Genomic DNA, 16,023 nt, shown 5'->3' on the forward strand with positions numbered 1-16,023 from the left:
TTCGCGAAGTGAGGAGGGGAGGATGCAGGGAGCGAGTGCAACCCTGAGAAGTCCCATCCTCACAGACTGGCCCACATGGCAGATGGGACATCGGGTGCTCAGAGAAGCGGAAACTCCCGCACAGTGGCGGAGGCCCGGCTTCTCTGCTTCTCCAGATCCCTGCTCTGCGCCTGGGGTTCGCATCACCCAACCTTGGCCGCTGCAGCAGCAGCGCTGCTGGCTCAAGAGGCCATAAGGATGAAGCAAGAGAATCGCTCAAACCCAGGAGACGGAGGTTGCAGTGAGCCAAGATCGTGCCACTGCATTCCAGCCTGGGCGACAGAGTGAGACTCCATCTCAAAAAAAAACAAAACAAAAAACAAACAAAAAAAAAACCATAAGGAGCCCACTGGGGTTGGGTGGGGAAGGTGCAGGCTGTGGTCAGAGCCACGTTTCTGCAAGGTGGCCTGCGGTGGTGGCCAGACACTATCCCAGGGCCAGGGGCTAGTGGGGCAGGGGCTCAGAAATGACCTGCTCATGCCCACACTGGATCACGATCACATCCCACCCACCTCAGGTCGGCACTGCCTGTTCCTTGAAGTTCAGGGTCTACCTCCCCGCCCAGCGTGGTGCTGCCTCAGTTTACCTGTTTTTCCATGCGACCGCCCACCTCGCTGACATTCTCATCCCTTGCCTTTACCCTAACCGCACCTCTCTGTGTGGCTCTCTCATTTCCATCCTCCTGGCTCCCTTTCTCACCCTGCCCCAGTTTTGGTCTCCAACTGATCTGGAGTTTTCCTGTCTCCCCATCTGAGTCTCTTGCTCTTGGCCTCCTCCTCCCTGTCTAATTCTATTTCGATGTTTTTGTCTTAAGTTCCTCCCTGCCTCCACATTTTTCTCCTTGTCTGTGTCTCCCTGTCACCTCCTCCTGTCTCGATTATGTCCTTCTGCCTTGTGCTTTTGTCTCTATTTCCTTTTTTTATGAGACGGAGTCTCAGTCTGTTGCCCAGGCTGGAGTGCAGTGGGGCGATCTTGGCTCACTGCAGTCCTCCTGGGTTCAAGTGATTCTCCTGCCTCAGCCTCCCAAGTAGCTGGAATGACAGGTGCCTGCCACCAGGCCCGGGTAATTTTTATATTTTTAGTAGAGACGGGGTTACACCATGTTGGCCAGGCTGATCTCGAACTCATGACCTCAGGTGATCTGCCTGCCTTGGCCTCCCAAAGTGTCGGGATTACAGGCGTGAGCCACCGCGCCAGGCTGTCTCTATTTCTTGTTCTCGGTTTCTCCTGGATTCTGTTTTGACTCGTCTTTTTCCCTCTGACCGGGTTTGTCTTTGTGGCTCTGATCTCTTGGCCTTGACCTGTCCCCCATCACCTTGGTACCAGGTTCACTGGTGTATTTGCGGGATGTAGTCTGGATGCGGGAAGAGGGAAGGAGCAAGGGGTGGGAACCCAGCCCCTTCCCTCTGTTAGGGAGGCTGTAGTGTAGACTCTGGCCTCAGAGTTAAGGTGATGGCGGCATTAGGGTCTCATGTGAGTCCTGGGGGATTGGGGAAAGGGAGAGAGAGGATAAGGTTTTAGCTTCTTCCCAATAAGTCTCCTGCTGGGAGACTTGGTGGTGCTTGAAGTGATCCTGAGACACCTGCCACAGGGTGGGTGGGTGCTGCATGAACCAAGCCAGCGGGGGGAAGGTGAGAGCTGGACTTTCTGGGTCTGAGGGAGGAAGGGCTGGTGACTGGGGGCAGGACTTCTGGGTCTGAGGGAGGAGGGGGCTGGGCCTGAACTCCTGGATCTGAGGAAGGAGGGGCTGGGGGCCTGGACTCCTGGGCCTTAGGGAGGAGTGGCTGGGGGCCTGGACTCCTGGGTCTGAGGGAGGAGTGGCTGGGGGCCTGGACTCCTGGGTCTCAGGGAGGAGGGGTTGGGGCCTGGACTCCTGGGTCTGAGGGAGGAGGGTCTGGGGGCCTAGACTCCCGGGTCTGAGGGAGGAGGGGCCGGGGTCCTGGACTCCCGGGTGTGAGGGAGGAGGGGCTGAAGCCTGGACTCCCGGATCTGAGGAAGGAGGGGCTGGGGGCCTGGACTCCCGGGTCTGAGGGAGGAGGGGCTGGGGGGCCTGGACTCCCGGGTCTGAGGGAGGAGGGGCTGGGGGCCTGGACTCCCGGGTCTGAGGGAGGAGGGGCTGGGGGCCTGGACTCCCGGGTCTGAGGGAGGAGGGGCTGGGGGCCTGGACTCCCGGGTCTGAGGGAGGAGGGGCTGGGGGCCTGGACTCCCGGGTCTGAGGGAGGAGGGGCTGGGGGCCTGGACTCCCGGGTCTGAGGGAGGAGGGGATGGGGGTCTGGACTCCCGGGTCTGAGGGAGGAAGGGCTGGGGCCTGGACTTCTGGGTCTGAGGGAGGAGGGGCTGGGGTCCCCAACTCCTGGGTCTGAGGGAAGAAGGGACTGGGCCTGGACTCCTGGGTCTGAGGGAGGAGTGGTTAGTTCTCTAGGGCTGACATAACAAAGTACCTCAAAATTAGTGGCTTAAATCAGAAAAACTGATGGTCTCCCAGTGCTGGAGGTCAGAAGTCTGAGATGAGGGTGTCAGCCCTGGCTGCTCCTGAGGCTGTGAGGGAGGATGAGTCCCCGGTCTCTGGCTTCTGAGGGTGTGCCGGCAGCTTTGGTTTTCCTTGGTTTGTAGAGGCGTCACCCCAATCTCTGCCTTCACCTCCACATGGTGTCCTTTCTGTGTGTCTGTGTCTCTGTACAAACTTTTATAAGACACACATCCTATTGGATTAGGGCCCACATGAATGACCTCATCTGAACTAATTATATCTGCAATGACCTTATTTCCTAATCAGATCACATTCTGAGATGCTGGGGGTTAGGATTTTAATATAAAGTTTTTTGTGGGGGTGGGGGAGACACAATTTGACCCGTGCTGAGTCCATTTTGTGTTGCTCTGACAGAAGACCTGAGGCTGGGTCTTTATAAAGGAAGAGGTTGATTTGGCTCAGATTCTGATGGCTGGAAGGTTCAAGACTGGGCAGGTGCACTCGCTGAGGACCTCCCTCATCCCTGAGGCTGCTGCTGCTTCTGGGGGAGGGCAGAAGGATGCAGCTGTGTGCACAGAGATCACATGGTGCTGAAGGAAGCAAGGGAGAGAAAACCAAATTCCCAAGGGTGAGAACTCACTCACCCCTTAAGGCAGGCATTAATCTATCCATGAGGACTCCACCTCCAAGACCACACAGCTCCTATGAGGCCCCACATCCCAACACCTGCCACACTGGGGCTCGAATCTCAACATGAATTTTAGTGAGGACAAACGATATCCAAACCATTGCCACCCGAAAGAAGTGGGCTGAGGCCGGGCGTGGTGGCTCACACCTGTAATCCCAGCACTTTGGGAGGCTGAGGCAGATGGATCGCCTGAGGTCAGGAGTTCGAGACCAGCTTGGCCAATATGGTGAAACCCCGTCTCTACTAAAAATACAAAAATTAGCTGGGTACAGTGGCTCACATCTGTAATCCCAGCTACTCGGGAGGCTGAGGCAGGGGAATCACTTGCACCTGGGAGGTGGAGGTTGCAGTAAGCCGAGATGGTGCCATTGCACTCCAGTCTCGGGCACAGAGCGAGACTCCCTCTCAAAAACAAAACAAAACAAAACAAAAAACAAAAAAAAAAACAACTACAAAAAAAAAATCAGAAGCATGCTGGGAGCTTGGGGGTCCTGGGCGAGGAGGGAGCCGGACGCAAAATCCTCAGGTCCTGGGGGAAGATGGACTGTGGGCAATGCTGAAGGTCAGTGTGAAGTGATGCAGCCTGGCTGGAATGTTCCACAGGCATCTCCAGCTTAATTTGGTCAAAACGGAATGCCTGATTTCCCCTTAAATACTCCCTTTCGACCACCTCAGTCATGGCACCGTCATTCACCAGCTGCGGCAGCTCTCAGCAAGTCCTTTCGGCTCCTCTTTCAAGACTCCTAGCGTGGCCCAACGTTCTCCACCTTCACAGCCACGCCATCCTGCACCGCACAGCTTCCTCTCACCTCCCCGCTCGCCTCCAAATTATTCTCCCTGAAGCAGCCAGGGGCCCCTCCTGCAACCTCAATCCAAACACGTCAGGCCCCTGCCTCCTGCCCTTGCACGGCTTCCATCTGCTAAGAATCCATCCAGAGGCCCTCCTGGGGCGGCCCAGGCCCCACGCGACCGGCCGCCTGCCTCTGCCCTCCCCTCCCACCGCACTCCCCTCTTCGCCACGAGCGGGCTCCGCGCCTCTTCCTGCCTCTGCCTGCCACGGAGCCGGCCGCACTGCATGCAGTTCATCCGGGGAGGCGGCAGGAAAGGGTGACATAGTGGCGGGACCCGCTGTTTACCCTGGGACCTCATCTCCCACGACCTTCTTGGGTCGATGACTTCGTATCCCTGGCACCTGTGGGAAAGAGAAGTGGGGAATTCTATTTTCTCATTTGGAACTCCATTTCCCACCAGCCCCCGGGGCCGCGGCGGTCAAAGCCTCCTCTGTACCCTCCACAAAAGTACGGGATCTGACTAAGAAAAAGCAGACAAACGCCGCCACGGAGTCTCGGGAAACTGCGACGCCCGGAAAAACCTCGGGTCTGGGTCACCGTGGCTTTGGCGCCGCACAGCCTGCCGGTAACTGTAGTCCACCTTCCCGCGGAGGGGCGCAGGGTACCTGCACCGCGGGGGCCTTCAGGCCGGCAGGTGCCTGTGGCCAAGGGCGGGACAGGGATCAAGGCCCGAAATTCCGAAGCGCCGCATCCCACCGGAGAGCTCAAAGGCGAACACAGCGGGCAGGAGGGACTACAACTCGCGGCACGCCTCGGGGCCACAGGCGCCTCTCCCACCCGCGTCCTGGTCCCGGGCCCTGCCGGGACTTGTAGTTTTTTTTGTTAACTAAAGAGCTCCTCAGCTTCAAAGGCAGGCATGGGAGTGACATGGGACCTCCCAATCCGCCATCGCACCCTGCTCGGGATCCACGAGCCCTTGTTCTTTGGGGACACCACACATACCCCAACTGGAGGGCAAAAGGTCACAGACCTTAGCCCAGGATTCAGGGGTACCCCACATGCCAAGACTTCACCTTCATAGAGGCGATCCTCGAATTTCTTTGGCTGTCAAGAATCCCAGGAAAGACGTTCAGAACGCAGGTCCTCAGCCCTATCCTTGACACAAAATGTCCTCCAAAGGAGGCTGATCCTTTGAGAACAGACAAGCCTGGCTCTGGCACTGGCCCATAGTCCTGCCCTCTTAGCCCCATCTAAGGCTGCCCAACCCTTCAGGACATCCCATCAGCAAGGCCCTTGCAGGACATGGGCCACCTCCCCACTCATCCTTCCCTGACCCTCCCTGAGGTGGTCGCATGTTCTTCCAGCTCCAGGTTGTCCTCAAAGCCCTGGCCCAGCTCACAACCTCACCAGCTTCATCTCCTGCCCCTCAAAGACCTCAAGCCCCATGAAAGCAACGATGGGAACTAGCTGATGGCTGTAGCGTAACTGGCTGATGGCTGTCAAGTAACTTCTAGAATGAATGCTAGACCTTGACCCCGAATCCCTGCATTCTAAACTCTGTTCCCGGCCAATTCCAACTCCAGACTCCCACCGTATTAACCTTCTCCCTTTACTCCACTCCTGCTGGGCTCGGGGTGAAACCAGAACAGACCCACCGGGACAGCCCAGGCAGCACCCAGAGACAGGCGGGTCCAGGCCCCTGTCCAGAGAAACAAGCTGCCTCCACGGAGCACCTCGACTCTGTCAACCCCAAGAAATGAGGGGGTCAGCAGGCCAAGTGGTTAAATAATTAATAAGATTACCAACAGCGTGTTAATTACAAAGAACAGTGAGGAGCTAGAGGTGGTGAATTTTCCAAACAGGGAACCAGGATCCACAGCCCCAAGGCCCAGGGGTCCGGCCACCCAGGCGGGGCAGCTCTGTAATAAATAATGGAGTTGGGGGCAGGGGGTCAGGGCTGCTCCTGCTTCTTCTTGACTGAAATCCGCTTCTTTCTCGCTGCCAGCATCTCATAGAAGGGGTCCACACTCACAGCTGCCCTGCAGAAGGGGAGGGGTCCCAGGATGAGGGCCAAGGAGTCCAGGCCTCCAGCCCCTCCTCCCTCATACCCAGGAGGAGTCTCAGCCCCCAGCCCCTCCTCCGTCAGACCCAGGAGTCCAGGCCCCCGGCCCCTCCTCCGTCAGACCCAGGAGTCCAGGCCCCCGGCCCCTCCTCCGTCAGACCCAGGAGTCCAGGCCCCCGGCCCCTCCTCCGTCAGACCCAGGAGTCCAGGCCCCCGGCCCCTCCTCCCTCAGACCCAGGAGTCCAGGCCCCCGGCCCCTCCTCCGTCAGACCCAGGAGTCCAGGCCCCCGGCCCCTCCTCCGTCAGACCCAGGAGTCCAGGCCCCCGGCCCCTCCTCCCTCAGACCCAGGAGTCCAGGCCCCCTGCCCCTCCTCCGTCAGACCCAGGAGTCCAGGCCCCAGCCCCTCCTCCGTCAGACCCAGGAGTCCAGGCCCCCAGCCCCTCCTCCGTCAGACCCAGGAGTCCAGGCCCCAGCCCCTCCTCCCTCAGACCCAGGAGTCCAGGCCCCAGCCCCTCCTCCCTCAGACCCAGGAGTCCAGGCCCCCGGCCCCTCCTCCATCAGACCCAGGAGTCCAGGCCCTAGCCCCTCCTCCATCAGACCCAGGAGTCCAGGCTCACTGGATGGACTTGATCCACTCGTCCTTCTCCTCCTGCGTGGGGGCCGAGATCCGGTACACCATGTGGTTTCCCTCCACCACTCGGCCGTCCGCCTCAGTTTTGCAGGCTTTGATGAGCTGTCCCTTGTTGTTGGGGATGTAAAGTTCAAAGCAGTTCTGGGGACGAGAGAGGAAGGGCGCAGGTAAGAACCAGCCCCGGGCCGAGGAGGCCCCGCCCTGGCAGGAAGGTGTACAGAGAGGGTCTTACCGGTTTCCGGGGGTCGTCCACCTCTCGGATGCTCAGATTCTCCAGAGGGATGATTCCTCGGGGCTCCTTGTCCTGAAGAAGCAAGGTGGACAGAACTCAGACTTCCAAGTCCTCACCCCACCCCACCTCCCTCAGCCCCAGGAGTCCAGGTCCCAGCCACTCCGCCCAGGACCCCAGAGCCCGGGCCGGGTCACGCTCACCGTGGTGTACTCAAAGTAGTAGAGGCAGTTGTCTGTGAGGATAAACCAGCGCCGCTTCCACGTCTTCACCCGGCCCCCTGAAAGGGAAGGGGTGGGAGGGGGCCTGGGCTCAACGGGGGGGACAGGGCCTCTGGGAGATGGGAGGGGCGTGAGAAGCAGAGCAAGAGCGGTAGAGGTGGGGCTTCTGGGGCCTAGACAAAGCCACTGCATTGGGGGAGACAGACAAGCAGGGCCAGGCATGTTGGGGCTCCAGGAATCGTCCACCCCCAGCTTGGGGCTCCACGTTTTCTGAGTCTGTCAGTCCCAGCCCAGGAGCCTGAGCCCTCAGCCCCCTCCTCCTGTGGGCAGGAGGCCAGGGCACCAGGGCAGCCCCCTCCCCTCATCTAGTGATGGGAGACAAAGATAGGTCGTGTACCTACCTCCTGGGGCAGACAGCGAGAAAGCAGGCAGGACCAGGTGCAGGAGAAGGGAAGGCGGGAGAATGGAGCACCCCCAAGAGCCGCAGGCGACAGAAACAGGGTGGGCACAGGGAGGGATGTGCAGGGGCGGGACAGAGAGGCAAACACAGGAGAGAGAGAAAGACGCAGAGAGGGAGGGGAGGGAGAGAGAGGGAAGAAAACCAGTTACATCCACGAGGGGGGCATGGCCGGGACTCCTCCCTCCCAGAGAGGCCAAGGGCCTTGAGCCCCAGGTGGCAGCCTTGAAAACCCCTTGCTTCGGTACAGGGCCCCAGCCTACCCCCTAGGGTCTGTCCTAGGCCAGGAGCGTCCTCCCTTGACATGGTAAAAGTGCCTCTGCCCTGGAGGAGGCCCCCACAGGACAGAAGGCAAAACCCCCAGTCCTTGGTCTGAGGTGGGTGTGGGGGCCCATCTCAGCTCCTGCACAAACTGGCTGTGTGACCTCAGGGCCCTCTCTTGGACTCCAGCCTGGAGACTCACTTGGGCCTACACCTTCCTGTGGCAAAATGACCTGCTGCTGGCTTCCTTGTGGGCCCAGGGTTAAACAATGACAGTAAGAATGGCTTTTATTAGGCATGGAGTAGCAACCACCATCACCAATCTCCACTCTTGTATTTCCATCTTTTAAGGAAAGGGGTCCCTCTCTCTAACTGACACAAAGGAAACAGAGGCCCTTTGGTCAGAGATGTCCCTGGGGCTGGGCAGCCTTAGATGGGGCTCAGAACCAAACTGAGGCGTGAGCCTCAATTTCCTCATCTGGGAAATGGGAAAGTTACTGCTCACATGAGCAGTTTTTGTTTTGTTTTGTTTTGTTGAGACTGAGTCTCGCTCTGTCGTCCAGGCTGGATTTGCAATGGTGTGATCTCGGCTCACTGCAAGCTCCACCTCCTGGGTTCAAGCAATTCTTGTGCCTCAGCCTCCCAAGTAGCTAGGATTACAGGTGCCTGCCACCACGCCCGGCTAATTTTTGTATTTTTAGTAGAGACGGGGTTTCACCATGTTGGCCAGGCTGGTCTCAAACTCCTGACCTCAAGTGATCTGCCTGCCTCAGCCTCCCAAAGTGCTGGGATTACAGGCCTGAGCCACCGTGCCTGGCCTGACAGCAATTTTGAGGGAATCAGTTCCTCGTGATGCTGGCGCCTTCCTGCTTCTCTTTCTGGCCCGCTCACTGCCAGGGGCACCTCGAGGACTCTCAATTTCCCCCAGCAGTCTGCCTCCCTTGGATCGAATGCAGGGATCCGGACTGGGGTGTTGGCTGGACAGTGATTTGCATGTTTTATTTTTATTTTATAGAGACGGGGTCTCGCTCTGTTGCCCAGGCTGGACTGCAGTGGCACAATCACGACTCACTGAAGCCTCGACCACTTGAGCTCAAACAATCCTCCTACATCACCATGCCTGGCTAATTTTTTTATTTTTTGTAGAGATGGGGGGTATCATTATATTGCCCAGGTTGGTCTCAAACTCCTGACCTCTAACAATCCTCCTGCCTTGTCCTCCCAAAGTGCTGAAATTACAGGGGTGGGCCCCTGTGCCCTGCCTGACTTGTGTATCTTACATTTACCAGGAAACCCTGGCATCTGTTGAGGTGGTGATGCCCTGGTTTAAGAGCACAGTTCCACATGGGGAGGCCCCCAAGACTCAGAGGCCAAAGCTGCCCTGTCCAACCTCCTTCCAAGAAGCCTGGCCTTGACTCCCTTCACTGAGCTGAAAGCTTCCTGTGGGCTCTCCTGCTGCCGCGGGAAGCCTCCACTGCTGTGCTGGACTGTAACTGCCCAGATGTGTCTCTCTGGAGCAGCTGTGCACCGTGTCTCCATTATAAACCACATCTAACACGCAGCTGGCACCTACTGTTACCAGGCACGGCTCCAGGCCAGCAGCTCTCAACCCCGACTATGCATTGGGAGCACCCGAGGAGCTTAAACGATGACTGATGGCCCTTCTGCTCCTGAGAGCCTGACTTCAGGAGTCTATGGCCCAGCCACCGGAGTTTTCGAGGTGCCCAGGCAAATCTCATGTACAGCCAGGGCTAAGAACCACTCCAGTCCTCATGCTAACCCCTCATCATGCTACGATCCTGTCTGATCCATGCTAACCGACCTTGAATGTGCCAGTGCCACGTGTTATGACGAAGACTCCCCCCTCCATCTCTGCTGGGTTTCCAGACTCATCTGCACCAGCCCTGGCTATTCCCTCCACAGCTGGAAGCCAGAATCTGGGACAGGTTTCCTGACCTGTTTGGCTCTTTTCTGCCTGTGGGTGGTGTTTCGGGAAGGATGGCACCTGGATCAGCAAGTGCTCTGGGCCTGATGCCTTGGAGTGTGGGGTCAGTCCTGCCTGGGACCCTGGGAGTTCTTGCCAAGGGGAATAGATTCCAGGGGTTTGGCTCCCTCGGGCTGGGTTAACGCAGTGGAAAGAAGCCTGAGTGAACTCTTCTCCCACGAAAGGACAACGTCAGCTGCCTCTCACTGCCTCCTCAGCCCAGCTCAGGGCCTGGCACAGGAGGGCTCCATCAACATTTGTGGGTCAAGAGAAGGGGTTGGGAAGTACTTACTACAGGCCAGGCCCAGCACACAGGCCTGATTTTATTTTCAGCCCCATTTTTTGGGTGTGGAAAACTGAGGTTCAGAGAGGTCGAATCATTTGCCTCAGTTCAGGCAGCAGGTTTGTGCGGAAGCTGAGTCCAGGGCCCAGGCCCACGAATGTCCTCCTGCGGAGGGACCAGAGGGGTCGGGAGGGCACGTACCCAGCTTCAGGAGCCAGCCCTCCCGGTCCGGGTTGAAGAAGGTGTGGGTCAGGTCATTCCCGTCATCCTCAGGAATCTTGAAGGGCTCATTTCGGATGCTGTCGTACAGGTTCTGAGGAGTAAAGGCTGCATTAGCCATTCGAGCCCCCTGGGGCCCCCCAGGGTTACTCAGGGTGGGGGGCAGCGAGACCAGGGATGGGATGACTCATAGTGGGGAAGAGAGAGGGGCAGTGGGGAGGAGAGGGAAGTGAAAGGCAGAGAAGTGGAGGGAGGCTGAGGTGGGGGAGGAAAGAAGAGATGCCCTGGTGATAGGTGGAGGAGCCGGCTACGTCCTCAGAGAAACAGACAGATGGGGAATGAGGCCAATCGAGGGCCGGAAAGCGCAACAGCCAGAGACAGAGAAGACAGACAGGCCAAAATTGTCAGGGCCAAAGCCTGAGAGAGACAGTCAAGAAGAGAAGCACCCAGAGAGAGAGAAAAAGATCACACAAGAGTTGGCATGATCGCACCATCTTCGGGGTGAGGGCAGACAGCTTGGGCACTAGGAGACCACAGGTGGGGCGGGGGTGTCTGTGGCAGGAAGAGGGGCAGGGCTGAGGGGCAGGGAAGGGGGGCTGACCCTGAGCAGCTCCTCAGGCAGGTCCCCGCCCTCGTTGATGCCCCGGTTCATGGCCACAAAGCGCTCCAGGCCTGGCTTGTCCCGGACATTGGGATTGTGGAGACTGGTGTTGAGCATGATGACGGCGAAGGACAGCACATAGCACGTGTCTGCACCGGACAGGGCAGGTGGTGACGACCCAGGCATGTCAGCCCCCAGTGCCCCCATTCCCCAGGACCCAGGATTCCCGGCTCCCAGCCCCCTCCCTCCCTCAGACCTAGGAGTCTGGGCCCCAGTCTCCTCTTTCCCAGGACCCAGGATTTGGGGACCGCACCTGTGGACTGGAAAACCCCAGGGTTGCACAGGCAGTATCGCTGGGCGAAGGCCTCCATCATCCGGTCAATTTTCTGGGCCTCTCCGGGTAGGCGAAAGCTCCATAGAAATTGCCTGGGTTGGGGAGGGGCCAGGAATGGATGCCAGGGCTGGTGGGAGCCTGTCCCCACTCTCAGTCCCTGTGTTAGGAACTGGTCCACGAGGAATCCCGACCTTCCGGCCTCAGCAGTTGTTTCAGGTATGGTCACATGATCCAATCTCACCAATGGGCATTGGCCATGGGAGTGCTGTGAATCCGTACAGAAATAGCCTCTTTCTGCTAAGTTGGCTAGACAGGTCTGGGGGTTGGTTGACGATTGTTATCAGGTAAGCGGGTCTGCAGAGAGCAATGTTACCACAGTGGCAAATACAAGAGGCAAAGAAAGTCGACTTTCTGACCACCATTTGAGCTCCTGGATATAGCCATACCTGAAGGAGGCCATAACCCTGGACTTTTATGGTGCAGGACACACTCAGTTCCCTAGTTTTTGTTTCTGTTTTGCTTGTTTCTGTTTTTTTCTTGAGTAAGGTTTGTCACTTGTAACTAGGAAGGCCCTGACAGGTACATTCCTGGCCTTCCAAACCCCTCCCCCTCACTCACCTGAGGGCCTGCACCAGATTGAGGTCGGTGAACTCATGCAGATCCACAAAAGCATGGAGCACTGCCAGGTTCAGCTCTTCCCTGGAAGGATGAGACAAAGGCACATACAGTTTGGAAAGGATGGGGCAGGAATGGACAGAGGGCAATGCCCTGGGGAAGTCGTGCCCCCCTCTACTGCACCACAGCTGCCCACTGCAGAGGGTGAAGTTTCCTGCTGGACTCCCACACAGGCCTGCCCCCAGGGTGGGGGATGCTCAGAACACACTCTTGGGAGGAATATCTGGCTTGGGAACCCTGCTTAGGCCAGACCTTTGTACAGTTGGGAGAAATGCCGCAAACATGTATGCTACCTACTGTCACCTCTCTCAAATGATCCCCACACTCCCCAGGTATCCAGACACAGCCCCCACATCCCCCAGACATCCAGAGATGCTTCCCAAGCCCCACAGATCTCTATAAATCCCTGATTCCCAAACGTCCACAGATGGCCTCCAATCATCTGATATCCAGTCCCATGCACCCTAGGCTTCCAAATGACCCCAACTCCTAGGCTCCCCCAAGGGCCCAATGGTCCCCACAGCTCCCAGATAGCCACCCAGTGCCTATGCACAGCCATGGTCTACCCACGGATCTCATGCTCCCATGACCCTTGAGAGATGTTCTCTACCCTTCTCATACATAAATGGATGCCTCCCCACAACCGCCAGGTAATTCCAGAAGGCCCCACATCCCCAGATGCTCTCGGTTAGCCGCAGGCTCCCCTAGCCCATGTCAGTCCATTCTGTCACAGTCCAGTCAGAAGGCTGATCTGCCAGGGCCCCTCTGCGGGGAGGCGGCAGGGCTGTTCCACCTGTGAGCTGCCAGTGTGAGGGCAGGAGCTGGGCCTGGGGGGTGGGAGGGAGGGGCCCCATAGGAGCTGAGTGGTGACCGTACCTCTCCCCCAGGTAGTCCCCGATGGCTGTCTTGTTCAGCCCCTCGCCCTTGTACAGGAAGCGGGCGATCTCCTCGGGTGTGTTCTGCAGCAGTTCATTCTCCACCAAGAACTGGATCCCCTGGTGAGTGGGGACAAGGTCTCAGTGCTGAGGGCCAGAAAGCCACCCCGCTCACCTCCCTGGGAACCTCAGCATCCAGACCTACCCCCACCCTCAACAGACCAGGGCCAGGTTTCATTTTCAGCCTTCTCACAGGTCTTAAATAGCATTCTTCCCAACTCATGGCCTTTGCACCTCATGGCCTACCCTCTCTGCCTTTGCCTGGTTAATTCCAGCACCAACAACAGGGTCTGGCAAGGCACAGGTGCTCAGTACATTTTCTCTTTTTTCTGAGACCTGGTCTTGCTCTATTGCACAGACTGGAGTGCAGTGGCGTGATCACAGCTCATTGCAGCTTCGAACTGCTGGGCTCAAGGGATCCTCTCACTTCGGCCTCCTGAGAAGCTGGGAGTACAGGCATGCCCCAACACACCTGGCTAATTTATTTATTTATATTTTTTCTAGAGATGAGTTATCACTATACTGCCCAGGCTGGTCTCAAATTCCTGGCTTCAAGCAATCCTCCCTCCTCGGCTTCTCAAAGCACTGGGATTACAGACATAAGCCACCGAACCCAGCCAATCAGTTTGTTGAATGACTGAACAGAATTCCAATTGCTTCAGGAAAGAATAACGTTGACAACCTGTTAGCAGAAGCAGTCCCTCAAGGGCTGTGAACTCGAAGCCCTGGCTAGACTGGAGGTTTCTCTCACTCTCTGTGCTACGAAGACCTCTCTACTACTGCTTTATCTCACTGTGAACTGCGGTATCGGTGTCCAAGGGCTCTCTGAGCACAAGGCAGCATCTAATTCTTCTTTGGGTCCCCAGCATTGCCCTACACAGGATCAGACTCTTGAGAGGCCTCAGAAAATGGGTGTTAAATGAGTATGTGAACAGGCCGGGCACGGTGGCTCATGCCTGTAATCCCAGCACTTTGGGAGGCTGAGGCGGGCGGATCACCTGACGTCAGGAGTTTGGAAACAGCCTGGCCAACATGGTGAAACCCCGTCTGTACTAAAAATACAAAAATTAGCTGGGCATGGTGGTGGGAGCCTGTAAGCCCAGCTACTTGGGAGGCTGAGGCAGGAGAATCGCAGGAGGTGGAGGTTAGTGAGCCAAGATCACATCGCTGCACTCCAGCCTGGGTGATAGAGCAAGACTCTGTCACACACACACACACACACACACACACACACACACACACACACACAAAAAGAGGAGGTGAACAAAAGCCTTTCCTCCAGCTGGTGAACACCTACTCATCCTTCAAACCCGACCTGAATGTCTCCTCCTCAAGGAAGCCCTCCCTGACTCCACCAGCCTGCCTCCTCCAGAGGTCCACTACCCTGATACCTTCCTCCGTCACGGCACCTTTGTGGGAGGGAGGTCAACTCTCCTTTGTGCATGTCACTTTGTCCACAGCCCCTACAAGACTCGAGCTCATCTTGGGACCAGAAATGCGCCCATACAAGTAGAAAGTGGAAGACGACCTTCCAGGCAGGGGACAAAACAGTCAGGAGGGCTGGAACACTTGGTCAGTGTTCAGTGTTCAGAGAACAAATGGACAGCCAGTATCTGAATCCAGGGATTAGGACCAAGTCTGTCCACCTAGAATAGACCCGGCACCATCACGCTTCTGGAACCCGGAGGTGCCAGAAGCCCCTGCCTGGATGTTTGCCCAGCTGATCCCAGTCCTGAGGCCCCAAGCACCTTCTTGGGGTCCATGTTGAACTTCTTCCTGCCCATTGCCATCTTCCGGTTCCGCTGCAAGGTCTTACTGCAGGAGCAGAGAGCAGGGTGGGGGGTGGAGGGTCAATGCCTGGGCATCCCTGGCCTCAGCCAACCCCACGCCCCCTAGGTCATCCGCCCCAGCCCTCACCTGCCCTCATTGGCCTCCAGCCCCTCCACCTCGCTCATGGCTTCACTGAGCTCCTCCCGCAGGCGCTGAATCTCCACCAGCAGCTCCTGCTTCCGCCGCCGGATGTTCTCCAGCTCCATTCGCTCCTCCGGAGTCAGGTCTGGGGGTTCTAGGGATCGGGGTCAAGGTTTAAAAGTCAGTGCTAGGGGCCGTGAGCCTGAATTCCTGCAATCTGGGGGCGGACAGAGCTGGGAGAGGATGTGTAAAGGGCTTCCTATGTCTGCACAGAAGAATGGGCTGGGGGCCTGGATTCCTCCCTGCAGAGGAGAAAGAGCTGGGACTCTAAACTCTTGAGTCCTGGGGGACAAGGTGAATTGGGGCCCGGATTCCTGAGTCTGAGGGAGAAGGGGAATGGGTGCCTGAGCTCTTAGGTCTGAGAGAAGAAAGGGCTGGGGGCCTCGGCTTCTAGGTCCATTACTTGGAAGGGGACTGAGGCCTTGGTTTTCTGACTCCATTACTGGCGAGGTAGCTGGGGACCCGGTTATCCGGACTACTGGGTCCATGAAAAATCACTACAGCCGGGGGAACTGATGACAGCTCGGGAGAGTTGGGAAGGTGGGGCGGGACATCGAAGGCCCCCGCCCCCCAAGATTTCTCCCCTCCCCGCAACCCAAGCGCCCCTCCCCGGCCCCGGCAGGCGCTGGGCTCGCCCGCCCCTCCAGCGGGAATGGTTCCGCCCCGGCCTCGCCTCCACCACTCCATCCCGCCCCTCCCGCCGCCACCGGAAACAGGCTCAGCCCAAACAATGGCCTGGAACGCCCGGCTTTCGGGCCCCGCCGGAAGCCCGTCCAGCGCCCAACAAAAGCGGCGCGACGAGTCTACGACTGAGCCGAACGCTTCTGGGCGCCGCGCGCCAGGGGGAAACGTTCGCGGCGGAACGTTCAGGAGAAAACGCTCCAGCAACTCCCAGCCGACCCCGCCCCTCCCCGACCTACCATAGACGCCGTCCTCCATGGCGGCTAGGAAGGCCCGCGGGGAGTCCGGGGCGGTCCCGCCAGTCGGGTCTGGATCCGCGTTGGCCCGCGGGCTCGGGTGAGCCCGCTCAAACGCCCCGGGAGCCACCGCCGCCTCCTCAGCGCCAGTCCTCAGCGCTGAAAAGACTCTCCTTTCGTCGCCCAACCGCCCCTTCAGTAGGGACCGCCCCTCTTTTTGACACTGTCCAATCCACAGTAGGCGCTTTCGTCCT

At 58.1% G+C, this 16,023-nt stretch overlaps 1 protein-coding gene across 2 annotated transcripts; it reads right to left on the bottom strand.

The window, feature by feature from the left end:
* Positions 1 to 5,766: 5,766 nt before the first annotated feature.
* On the bottom strand, positions 5,767 to 15,941 carry CYTH2 (cytohesin 2). Of its 2 annotated transcripts, none has more exons than XM_004061089.5 (12): positions 15,773 to 15,941; positions 14,799 to 14,946; positions 14,630 to 14,696; positions 12,823 to 12,941; positions 11,890 to 11,970; positions 11,251 to 11,363; positions 10,938 to 11,086; positions 10,319 to 10,430; positions 7,115 to 7,191; positions 6,915 to 6,986; positions 6,669 to 6,823; positions 5,767 to 6,027 (listed from the first exon to the last, which is right to left on the bottom strand). In XM_004061089.5, exons 1-12 carry the CDS (start codon positions 15,789 to 15,791, stop codon positions 5,940 to 5,942), a joined length of 1,200 nt encoding a protein of 399 aa, XP_004061137.1. In that variant the 5' UTR covers positions 15,792 to 15,941; the 3' UTR covers positions 5,767 to 5,939. The 2 variants fall into 2 exon arrangements, with proteins under 2 accessions (XP_004061137.1, XP_018871471.1); XM_019015926.4 differs by lacking the exon at positions 15,773 to 15,941 and adding an exon at positions 15,256 to 15,501.
* Positions 15,942 to 16,023: the final 82 nt, after the last annotated feature.

The sequence above is a fragment of the Gorilla gorilla genome, chromosome 20 (genome assembly GCF_029281585.2).
Source record: "Gorilla gorilla gorilla isolate KB3781 chromosome 20, NHGRI_mGorGor1-v2.1_pri, whole genome shotgun sequence".
Taxonomy (NCBI): domain Eukaryota; kingdom Metazoa; phylum Chordata; class Mammalia; order Primates; family Hominidae; genus Gorilla; species Gorilla gorilla.

What these genes read in the sequence shown, in the direction of transcription:
- CYTH2 (XM_019015926.4), bottom strand. Translation starts at nt 15,340, where the DNA reads ATGGACCCAGTAGTCCGGATAACCGGGTCCCCAGCTACCTCGCCAGTA. An exon ending in AATCTGGTGCAGGCCCTCAG is followed by an intron (nt 11,364 to 11,889) that starts GTGAGTGAGGGG and finishes TCCCCAACCCAG; the next exon opens with GCAATTTCTATGGAGCTTTC. An exon ending in TGGGGTTTTCCAGTCCACAG is followed by an intron (nt 11,087 to 11,250) that starts GTGCGGTCCCCA and finishes TGTCCGGTGCAG; the next exon opens with ACACGTGCTATGTGCTGTCC.